Source organism: Puntigrus tetrazona, chromosome 3 (genome assembly GCF_018831695.1).
Source record: "Puntigrus tetrazona isolate hp1 chromosome 3, ASM1883169v1, whole genome shotgun sequence".
Lineage (NCBI taxonomy): Eukaryota > Metazoa > Chordata > Actinopteri > Cypriniformes > Cyprinidae > Puntigrus > Puntigrus tetrazona.
In genome coordinates, this window is record NC_056701.1 from 22,197,791 (window position 1) to 22,210,562 (window position 12,772).

Sequence of the window (12,772 nt, forward strand, 5' to 3'; positions counted from 1 at the left end):
CGTGGTCAGCAGAGCTTATTAGCATTTAAAGAAGCACAGACTATGGCGTCATGAAAACAGAACAGAGATGACGTTGACAGGGGAAATAAGACCTTTTTAACCTAGCATTGATAAATTTTAACCAAGGTATGTTATGTATAAGCGGAGTTGTCGAAAAGGTTTAACAACAGATTTGAGTCAGATCTGAATTTTCAGTTCTAAACAAAGGCATAATGTTCTACACAGGAATATGAAAAAAACAGTGTAGGGACTCTTTTGAACACAACAGGCAGAACACACAAGAGAGGTTAAGAGAATCTGAACAGAGAGAAAAAAGTTTGAGAGATACAGCTGAATAGCTGCTATGGAGTGGGAGAAAAGGAGAAAAAAGGAGGAGGAGGGTGCGTCTGTCCGCCTCGTTGATGAGTGAACAGTTGTGTGTGTGTGTGTGTGTGTGTGTGTGTGTATCGGGGGGGATGTATGATCTTGGCGCATGCGCCAGTACCTGGCAGTCGCCCTCAAGACTGCAGATAACGCTCTCTCTCTTCTAAGCATCACTCGTCTGAGCATTTTTCCTGTCCTTTTCTCTTTTTTTCCATTTTGTTCTTTCTTCTTTTTTATGAACCTGGACTCCTATACAGTCTTCAATTATTTACCACATATCTGGATTTGACTGAGTTGGGATGTGGATTCTTTGAGGCGACAGAGGTGTGCTACAAGGTCCTGAGTTTTTTGGGTGGTGCAGATTTTGGGGGCTCATCCGGATAGGCGATTTTCAGCAACAGGCTCCTTCTGAGCTCAAAGGAATTTTCTTTGCCTGGAACGCATATCCCGATAGATTTGGACAACTTTGAAGATCCCGTGGGACTTGATGCCATCGTGGGTCTTTCACTGAATCAAAGGTTAGCAGAAACTCTGATGACCACGTCCCCCATCTGTCATCTCACAAGAGCGATGAGTCGGGTCTCACTGAGGTGCTTGACTTTTCCACCTGTGTGGCTTCCTTGACGGCACGTGAGTATGATTTCTGTGGTGGTCTTTGGTAACCGATCGCCGAATGAGGCTAATGACTTATAACAGCAGAAATGGGAATACTGCAGGGAAATCAAAGCCTAATCTCTGGCACACATTCAGTCACTCTATCACTGAAATATTAACACCTACACCGCTGTGGGCAAACAGACGCACACACAATCACACAGTCACCTACATGATCCCTCCCTATCAGTATTCCTCGCCCACTCAGCGGTGTCAGCAGAGCGAGAGGAACTCTGTGTGTGCGAATGCGCCTGGATCTGTAATCTGCATTTCTCTGTGTGCGTTTGAAAGACGTCTCTAGTGCCTCTTCTCTTCCTTTGTGGGTGAGGGATGTACAAATCCTTTCTTTACTGGTTTGAAGCACTCTTCTGTGTCCTCCAGGGCATGTTGCGAAGTACAGATTGGTGGTGTGCTGGATGTTTCCATGCGTGGGATGGAAGCCAAAACTTGGTGACTGGGATAGCACAGAACATTTTGTGACGAACAAACTGAGTTCTGATAATGGTGTTTACTTACTAGTTACAGCGCAATCAAGTGAACTGCACAAAAGCGGGACTATAACCTGTCTTAAACTAGTACTGTCAAATGGTTCATCGCATCCAAAATAAAAGTTTTTGTTTACATATTATATGTATGTACACTGTGTATATTTATTATATATATATATATATATATATATATATATATATATATATATATATATATATACATACAAACACATGCATGTATATATTTAAGATTTCTTTTATATTAAATATATAATATAAAATATAAGAATATAAATATATACATGTAAATATTTTTTGTTATGTATACTGTATGTTTGTGCATTTATATATACATAATAAACGTACACAGCACACATACATTATTAAAACAAAAACTTTTATTTTGGATGCGATTAATCATTTGAAAGTACTATATTGAATCAAGTTTCATGGCACAATTTTTTGCTAGTCTTTTCCAATCGCTAGGTTGAGGACACAGCAGGTAAAAGCAATCCTACAGCATCGCTACAGGTCACAGTGTATGGAAATTTGGGATTCTTTGTCCGAGTATGCCCACTTCCCTATTCATAATAGGCAAATGATGGTATGTGAAAAGAATAGTATATCTGAAGTCATAGTATTCATAAAACAGTGGGCGAAAAGTGCCTACTCCTTCCGCTGAGACAACGAAAGTGTGCATTCATTTGCCAGTCGTGACTCCTCTCTCGTTGCCTCATGGGACAGTAGTGAAGCAGTGCAACCGATTAGGTAAGACACATGACAACAGAAAAAAAAATGTATGTATACGAATTTCATTAATACTACACACAGAACATGCACACATTCATATATTGCGTAACTTCTAAAGACATTATGCTAAAGCTTTTTCATTAATTAATGGGTTAGCATTACGGCTTTCTATTTTTAATCTTTCACACATTAAAAGATGAAGTAGCAGGCTAATTTATATATCTTCAAGTGAAGCTGCTTTCTTTCAAGGTTAGCTTTAAGCTTAGTTAGCTCATTTTTCTATGGAGCAGGTTAAGTAGCTATATTTTCACCTTAAACTGCCTGAAAGGTGGTATTTTTGCAGTGACAAGAATGATAGCGTTCATCTAGTCGGCTTTTGTTGCCGGTGAAATATGTTATTGTTTGTTAAATTAAAATAAAACAGAGGAGTCTCTGCCATTAAAGGCAATATTAGCAGTTCAGGGCTGAAGATATGTTGCTGTAACATTTCTGCCTCACCGCGAATCAGTTTTCCCACTGAGATAAGTGAGGTGGGTTAAGTGCGTAGGATTATGTGGTGCCCACATGCTTTCGCTCTCTTTTTCTTTCTCTCTGCCTCTCTTTCCACCCTGTCTCACAGGGCTGAGTTAAGCTAGGTTGTGCTGACAAAGCGTATGTACAGGATTTATCACGGCTGTTGCTAGTCAGATCAGACAGAGTTGAGTCTTACACTTAGTTCATCCATAAAATTCACTGAGAGCTTTAAAGGGCTCTTTGCATTGTAATATAACAGTGTTATGAGACTTCCATTGGCTTCTATATTGTGTTTGAGTAGTTAATTGTTTGGCATCTTTAGACCTCTCAGTCTTATTGGAGCGACATTATAGAGTTCGACCATATATATATATTATATATATATATATATATATATATATATATATATATATATATATATATATATATATATATATATATATATATATATATATATATATATATATATATATATATGCTTTCATAATGGTGTTTTTAAAAGCATCTCTACCCGGATATAAGGATATATATATATATATATATATATATATATATATATAAGTATAATGGCACATTTCAGAGTAATACATTGAAAATCAAATAACATTAATATAGATTTACTGCATTTTACTAACTTCTCTCAAACATTTTGAATCTCATAGGCAAATATGTATGTGTATATATATATGTATGTATATATATTTGAATTAATAGACTTAATATTATCTGAAAAATATGTTTCTTTTAGCTGTATAGCTCTACTAACAGGACAGGGCTGGTGGTGTTTCAATAGATTGGTGGAGTTAACTTTGATGTGCCGCTGGCAGCTTTGTCTGACTAGTATCCACCAGATAAGGGCTCAGTTCGGATGTAGACCGCCTCAAGTGAAATGAGAGAGAGTGAAAACTGAAAAAAGAGAGGGATATCTGTTTGACTCTTCCAATATCTCTTCTGCAAAAGTCTGTGTGTGACCAGAAAAAAAAAGACTAAATTATTCATCAGTGGCAGACTACACCCGAGGATCACATTTCTAGATGCGCACACGCTTACTTTTGCAGTACATTTGCGAGTCCTCTGTGAATGCCTCAACCCATGCTCACTAATAGGCTCCCTTTCAATGTTGAGTGAACATCAACCAATCTAAGAAAGTGCGTCTGGTCAAGCATAGTACCAATCTAGGGGGATTTTTTTTTTTTCAGTAACGCTATTTGCCATTTTGTCTAAATGAAAAATGTGTTGGATCCAAGGCAAGGATGGAGAGTATTTCAACAGTTATTTCGGTCTGCCTGATTCATAAAATAATAATAGTAGTATTTAATATTGAAGTCTAATTTGCATTAACTAGTACTAACTGAAAATTAGCAATATTGTACATTTATTATTCTTTTTTAATGTTACTTAATATATAATATAGTTGTTTTTTTTTTATGTAGGTTCACTGTACATTTTAAAATGAACATTTAAGATGATGTAGATGATAAATAAAGTATTGTTCACTATAAGTTTAACTAATTTAATTAAATAACATTTAATAAATGGAAACTTGTAAAGTTTGACCGTAATTATTAACCACTTTTAAAGTCCTCCTGAAATCAAAATAAAAGTTTTTTTGGTTGTTAGTATCAGTGTGTTAGTCTTTAGGTTATTTATAAGATAGTTTGCTCCAAAACAAATTCTCATTGAGAAGATATAAGCGTACAAAGCTTGCGGTTCTGTCACTTCTGCCAAAAAGGGTCAGCAATTTTTGCCGTCACCTCATACTTTAGCTTTTCATCAAATTTTCTGCAGTACTCACAGTCGGACCAGACTTTGTACAGAGGTACAGAACGAATCATATGTGTGAGTCTGCATGTATTAAACTCATTTAAAACTACACAGCCTCAGCATGATTATGATCACCATTTTGTTTTAGTAAGAGTTTTATATTGAATCTAGACATCTATTAGGCTGTGGATTTCAAATATGGCTTTACTGAGCTCAACGACTCTGACCAGAGCAGATTTAAACAAAACGCTATTTTTAAAAGGGGCGTGGGGCTGCTCAATATGCCCCGCCCCCGGTCTTCCTGTTTCAGTTGAAATTGCGTCACCACATAGAATAAAGCACTTCACGGGACCTTTAACCACATTGTAAAGTATGTTTGCTGGTGTATTAAGACTCACAAATATTAACCATAGTTTTACTACAAATAAAACCAAAAAACATGGCTGCTGTAGTTAAATCATTGTAACCACAAATTAAATAACCATAGTTTTTTTCCTGAGGCTAGCATATTTTTCGGTTGTTGTTTTTTTTTGTTTTTTACACCAGGGGAGTAACATGTTACAGAACCGTTATTTCAGCGTTTTTGTTATTGTTGTTGTTTTTTAATAGTTAATATTGTTAGGTAATATCAATATTAAAGTTAATATTGCTTGCCTCTAAGTATTCAAGTCCTGACCAAAATTCCTGGACTACCACAATATTGTTGTGAAAATAATGCTTGACGTAACACATAATTCACGATACTTCTGCCATATTTTCTGTTTTAATATAGTTTTTAAATCTAATTTATTCCTGCGATAACACAGCTACATTACTCCAGTCTTCAGTGTCGCATGATTCTTCAGAAATGGATTTGATTTAGAAATAGTTTTACAGTAGACATTTATATATCAACTGAAAGCGTCCTAACCGAATAAAAGTATTCATTTTAAAAACCCCAATAACCGACACATTTGAACAGTTGTTTAAGTTTGGCCGATGGAAAAGTAATGCATTACCTCGTGTGGAGCACAAATGGTGCAGGAGAAGTTAAACACTTTCCCCAAGTATGAGCAATAGCGATGCCTGCTTGGCACGCAGCTGGAAAAGCAGGTAAAAGCTTTCGTGAGGTCAGCTCTAAATGGCAGTCTCATTAGGAGAATCAAAGTGGGTGAGAAGTCTGAATCATAATAGAGGATGTGAGATGTCTGAAACGCTCGCATGAGGAGTCTTTGAAATAGATTGTGTCGAATCTCTGTGTTTTATAGCCTCTCAGCTCTCACTCAAGTCTAATGCACAATCGATCTTTTTGCATTTCCTACCCGTTTCATATACGTTGCGACTTACGCAACGCGTCTCATTTAGATCCTCGCTGAAGTGATGATGTGATGCGAACGGCAAATGGATAAATGAAGAAAAGTTAACGCCGAAGGTAGTAGCCGGAGGACGGGCGAAGGTCTTGGAGCACGCGGTACGTCCCTAGCGTCGCTGCGGATCTGGGCCACCGTATGGAGCGATGGCTCGCTGCCATCAAAGCCCAGCACACAGCGGCAGGTGGCGGTCATGTGTGGGTGGACACGGGAACGTGCTCACTGTAGAGCGTGACGGGTCAGATCACCTGAAACCCTTGAGTCACGGGTCAGAGCACATTTAGAGCTTCGCAATCAAGATGCTAGCGGACAGCGCTAATGGATGCTAATTCTTTAACTAGCTCAGAGAATGCTGCATCATGCTATGACCTTATTGGTTCCGTGCCATGTAGAGTGGGAAGGACCTGGAGGAGGGAAACATGCTGTTTACTGGCAAAAATATGCAGCGCTAGAACGGAAATTGTTCGTTGTGCCTGTTTTGGATTAGATCCACTGGAGAATGGGATTGTGGGTTAGTTAATAGTTTTGTGAAGACACTTGCGCTCAAGTTCGGGGCCGGTAATTTTATTTCATTCATTTCATTCATTTTTCTTAAGTACTGTAGTTCCTTATTCTCATCAAGACTGCTTTTGTTTGATTAAAAATACAGCAGAAACTAATGTTTACATTTGCATTTAGGAGATGTTGACAGATGTTTACAAATGTTGACAGTGGAAGCAATCAAAATCAACAAAATGGAAATGATATATGCTGTAACAAGACTAAGTTAGCTTTACGCAGTAAGGCTTTTTTTGAAATTTTTTAATAAATAAAAAGACGGAAAAACAATAGAGCAAGCTAATGTTGTAGCCTTTTTGCCTTTTATTTAATAAAAAGACAATGAATAGGTAGAATAGAAAAAGAATAGAGAAGCCAGGTTTTGTTTTGTTTTTTAACTGACAAGCATTTAGTAAATAAAGAGAGTGCACATCTACATTTTTTTAAGAACAGGTTTAGAATAAATATTTCTTAGAGTTGGGAAATATTATATTAATTATTTCCTGTTTTAATATATTTTCAAATATAATTGATTCCTTTGTAAAGCAACATTTTTGCCCTTTTAGAGAATTCCTGAATGAACGAAACATTCAAAAGAGCAGAATTTATTTGAAATCTATTTTTTTTTGTTACATTTACTTTTAAATATCTTTTTTTGATCAACTTATTGCATATGTATTTTTTTATTTTCTATTCACAGAACTCGCTTTGGAAGTCATTTTAACCTCATCCAAACATCCAAATCCGTTAATTACTGTGCAATCATGATATTAATGTTCATTTTAATGTAATCCCGGGACACGTCCTGGGTTAATAATTATAACTCGGGAGTCGTTTGGAAAACAAATCCCATCCAAACAGTGCATCTGATTCCTTTTGAAAGATTCAAACCTGAATCGCCCACATGAGCGCCCGTTCTGACCGTGCCGATTAAAATACCAGCAAAGGTCACGCTGACAGCTCAAAGGGTCTGTGATTTGACATTTTTTTTTGCTCACGCTCTCGTCAAACCGCGTAGACATCAAATGCATCTCCTGATGATATTCATTTCACGCAGGAACGCACAGCTCTCAGTGGGGATTTGTGGGAAGCGATCCTGTTCTCTCTCTCTCTGTATCTGCGTTGTTGATTCCAGGCTCTGTCCGCGTGCGACTGGATGACGAGTGATGGTTCTGTTCCAGGCTCAAGGGCACTGGGCCGATCCGGGCTCAGATTTAGTGGGCTGTTTTGATTAGGCGAGCAGGTTCTGCTATCAGCCTACATAAATTAGAGAGCAGCTCTCTGAATCACACTCACGGCTCCCACTGGGCTCATATCAGCTCATAACGGATGCGCGTTTGCCGAGAGGCTGTAAAAATACTCGTGTAATAAAGTACAAGAGTATCTGAAGTATGCGTTGATTAGCTCCCAATCGGTGTTGTTCATTTACCCCTCAATGTGTGTTCTCTGATAAGCGCTGTATATACGATTCAGGGTGCTAAACTTATACAGGATAGATTTACTTCTTTACTTCAGAGTCACTTTTCCAGTTGCAACTTCAACCAGGAGGTTTTAAAGTTAAAGTAGACATCTCGAAAGTGCTTTCAAGAGAGTAAAAAGAGCTTAAGCTGCTAGACAGCCTTGCTCTGTACATAGGCAGCTGTCATCTAAAGCTTGTTTTTTTTTTTTTTTTTGCTTCATGTATCAACATAAGTGCGAGGGAATAGGAAATGGCACTTAATAAAGAAAATAAAATTGCAACAAACTAATTATTGTTTAAACTGACAAAAAATAATATTTGTAAGCTGATTACTGTGAACTTCTGGTTCATTTGCCTCTGTGGGGAAATATCGAGAAGGATAACGACGTGCAGGAGATGCCGGTAAAGCAGTTTGCATTACAAAGCAGTGCGTTCATAATTAAGATAATACATCAGAATGATATGGAAAAATACACCAGTGTGCAATATGAAGCTGCAAAAGGAGCTTTTGTACAGCAAAACATTTATGGAAGGGGATTAGACTAGGAGACAAATATCTATAAAAAAAATATCTGTGTCTGCTTTTACAAGGAAAATAATGTTTATATTCTTTAGTTTATAAATGTGGTAAAAGGTTACAATTACAATTAGTTTTTTGTCATCTTTTCATGCATTTAAATAATACACTAATAAAATGGTTTATGGTTACACTTAGCTATATTTTTATGTTAATTAAACTGTATGTTTTTATTTTTATTTTTTTTTTGCTTATAATTTCATATTTATCATATTTATAAATTAATTTAATTATTTGGATAATAAATAATTATTTTATTCATTATTTTTTATGTTAAAGTCAGCAAATAAAAAATATTAGGTTTTTTTTAATAAAATTGTATGTTTATATCATACAATATGTTATTACTCATAATATGTCATATCATATCATCTTAAATATAAATTTACTAAACCATTTTAATTTGTCTATTTGGTTTATTTTAATTGCTAGCTAATTATTTAAGTGTCTCTCTTAGTCGTCAATTGAGTGTATGTCACTGTAGTATCATCACTGTGACGCTTGCGGCAATTTATGTTGCCTTGGCAACTCAGTTTCACATCCCAGTTTTAGCAAACTTCCGATGCACCAAACAAGATGCTGAGAGCCTTCATCATCCAGAATAAGGCTTTTAAAGCGCTTTATTTGCTGCACACTGGTTTGTATGTTAGTTTGATGTTATAATACACTTGCTCTCCTTGCTCTCTTCTTAACAGTAAGCCGGTTCTTCTCCACCCCCTGTCATCCAACCCTCTCCAACTTTCAGTGAAGGATGAATTTAAGCTTCTGCTCTCACGTTGACCGATCCAGTTTGTGCCACCTCTCTCTCTCTCTGTCTCTCTCCCACCTTTAAGCCTGTTCCTCCTCTTCACCTTTCTCCCACTTAGATTTCTTTCATCTGGCGGAGGGAGCGGGCGGCAGCGTAAATCCTCTTTTCTGAAGCGTCCTCCGCTTGTGCTGCTTCTCCTTATCGAAGGCACAGTATTCGTCAGAGTGTCATCGCTCTGCATCCAGTGACACTGCATCCAGCCCTCTGCCAGCTCTCAATCCCACGAGAGACGTGAGACGGACCCCTGAGATACTTGAGAGAGCAGGTGTCTGCTAAGTACTCTTAAACCGGCAAAACTTCACAGACTTCAGACATTTCTTAAAATCACCTCACTTTAAGCTGCTATTTTGAAAATTCCTGTTTGCTGACTTTGCTGAAATTTTGCAGTTTGCTGAAATTGCTGACTTCCTGTACATGTTTGTTGACCTGAGACAAGATTGAGTTACTGATAATTTACAACCATTTTTGGAAAAACTACGTTCTAACGTTCTAGTTTTGTATCCCAGCTGTCCTCACATGTGTTTTTATTTAAAAAAAAACTAAAATGCAAGTAAAATATGTAGATTTATTTAAAAACAAAACTAAAATGCAAGTAAAATATTATACAGATAAAATGTATATATATATAATATATATATATATAAACATATATTTATTATAAACATTAATTATATATATATGTATATATATATATATATATATATATATATATATATATATATATATATATATATATATATATATATATATATATATATATATATATATATATATATAATAACATTGCACGTTTATTTTTTATTTAAATGTAGAATTAAAAAATATTTTGGTAATGCTTTTTAATGTTGATTTATCACATAAAATAAAACATTTCATATATATAAAATATAAAAAAATTAATGTTAATAAATGTATACATAATGTATACAAAATAATATAAATAAATACAAATATAAATATTATTATAAATAATATTCTTATAAAATTAATAAGTAGTAATAAATAATAATAAGTAATAATGACCAATTTATATATGTCTTGTAAATTTAATTGATATAAATATTATATAAATAAAGATACAGATATATGCAGCAAAAATGATGACTGAGAACTGAATATTTGCGTCACTCTAAATTGCAGCGTTGTTTTACTGTAATAGTTTTGTTTCGTATCCATCTCCTGCATCAGGCACCTTGTGCGGCGGCACACTGCTCGCAGAGAGTGTTATTGAACTGAAACCTACCACAACTACAGTGACACATGAAGAGTGTGTCTGTGTAGTCTGTATGTGTGGTAACTAGCAGGTGGGTGCTTCATTCATCAGTCTCTCCTCTCTGTTCCTCTCTTCCTGTCTGTGCCATCTGTCGCCGTGGCCAGACCGGGCACAACATGGCCTCTTCCTGTCTGACGCCATCCAATGACGCAGCTGAGCTGCAACAGACACACGCTGCCAGGACATAAAACTCCTCAAAGAGTCTCTGAATGCAGAAACAACACACCCTGCATGTTCTGATTGTTGACCGTAATCCCCGTCTTTCATTCATTCTGCAGCACTGAAGCAGATAGTGTTTAGCGATGAACGCCTGAGGGTTTGATCCGCTCGCTCTGCCTCGACTCTCTTGCCGTCTGCTCGTGGAAAAGCATTTCGCTTCAGTCCACGTCCTGCACTGCAGTAGCTCCGGATTCAGGAAGACACAATGAGCGATTGCGCATCTGACAGCTCGCCGTGTCTCAGAAGGAGCTGTAATCCTCTTCTGCCGAGGACCGAGCGAACGCGAGAGTGTTTAGAGGGTCTCGGAGGAGTCTTGAATCGTGAGAGTAATGAGATTACGTTTTTTTTTTTGGGTGTGGTTCTGATGCTTTAGCTCTAAGATCTTAGGTGCATCTGGGCGTTTTAGTTTGAGTGCGATAGGCAAAAAGATGTCTGGAATGAGCCGGAAATCCACACATTTGGGTTTTGTTTGATCAGATGGTACGCCAAAGATGCTCTGAGAGAGGAAATGAGAGAAAGAGGTGAGCCGCGATCCAATATGAAATGCATGAGAGTGTATGATGAGGAGGGTGGGTGAGGCTGATGGATGGAGAAGAAAATGGGTAGCAGAGAGAGAGAGAGAGAGAAAAGAGAGAGAGAGAGAGAGAGAGAGATTGCTTGACACCAGCAGTCCAGACCCCACCCAACCACGGCAGTACACACACACACACACACACACACACACACACAGGCACACACAAACACGGCAGATTTACCGAGCTGTGTGAATAGTAAATACTGTAAGTGTTTTTCACAGCGCTCTGATCTCACAGGTCTGATGAGAGTCACATGTGCATGATTAAACGCACTCCAGCCTGCTCCTGCTGCGTCAAATGAAATCTGGAGTTTAATTGGTAGTTAATGAAAGACCCATGGTGGCATTTTTAATGGCAGCACAAACAGACACACTGCATTGTAATGGGCTTCTTTAGTGGCATCTGACATAGAGAAGATGACATTTATTCATTTTGATCGGTTCAGTTTAATAACAATTATGATAATTAATACTTTTTTATATTTAGATGTTATGCTTTTATTACTTTTTTTTTCCTGCAAGGACACGTTCAGTTGATAAAGGACTGTAACGTTTTCCATTTCAAATAAATGAACTTGAACTTTCTATTCATCAAAAAATGAAGCATCAAAAAAAGCGTGTCACTGTTCACAATAAGTAATGTAATAAGTATTTCTTGAGCACCAATCATCAAATTAGAATGATTTCTAAAGGACCATGTGACACTGAAGGTTAATGTAATGACTGCTGAAATATTCAGATTTACCATCACATGAATAAAATCATAGAAAATAGTCATTGGAAGCAGTCTTTTTTTTTCTTGTCTTTAAATTTATTTATGATTTATTTATTAATTGTTTTAAAAAACAGGATGACAGAAAGAAAGTAATAAACATACAAACAGCAAAAGTGAAATAGAAAAAACAAACAAACAAAAAAATAAAACAATTAAATTAGGTACAACAGTATAATAAAAATAATAAATAGTTTACTAACAAATGTGTGCTACTAACAATTTTATTTATTTGTTTTATTTATTTATTAAATGTATCTTTTTTAACCATTCGTTATTTTTGCTTTTTTTATCATTTTAATTTAATTTCAATTTAATGTCAATTTAGTTTTAATTTAATTTCAAGAACAAAAAGCAATCATGCTCAAAACACGAGACCCTTGAATAATTTATATAATTTATTCGATTTGCTCGGTCATCAATCTGTCGTTCTGCGACCTTCACCGATGAGTCACGATTCCTGTCGCTCATCTCCATCATCCGTTTCCAGTCGACCCTTTCATTCAGTTTGCTTCCTTCCCGGAGCCCAGCAGCGAGAGTAACATGTGAATTAGCATGCCCAGGCATCTGAATTTCTAGTTAAGACTCATCATTTCTCTCCGTTTCACACGTGGCATGTTTATTTGAAATGCCCGGTTGTTTTGCAATTGTGATGTTTCTCAATGTCACGTT

At 36.5% G+C, this 12,772-nt stretch overlaps 1 protein-coding gene across 6 annotated transcripts in view; it reads left to right on the forward strand.

Moving 5' to 3' along the window:
* tanc2a (tetratricopeptide repeat, ankyrin repeat and coiled-coil containing 2a) overlaps positions 1-12,772 on the forward strand; it is a 132,103-nt gene that overhangs the window by 72,901 nt on the left and 46,430 nt on the right. The window contains exon 4 of one of the 6 annotated variants that reach the window (XM_043233878.1): positions 621-993. The exons of 2 other annotated variants lie outside the window; for them this stretch is intronic. Coding sequence is in view for 1 of the 4 variants with exons in the window: in XM_043233877.1 (XP_043089812.1) it covers positions 11,263-11,275 (13 nt within the window). In the remaining 3 variants the exon portion in view is untranslated. Of the gene's footprint in view, positions 1-495; positions 994-11,247; positions 11,276-12,772 lie in introns of those variants that run through there. 3 more of the 6 variants (XM_043233880.1, XM_043233879.1, XM_043233877.1) reach the window with 3 other exon arrangements.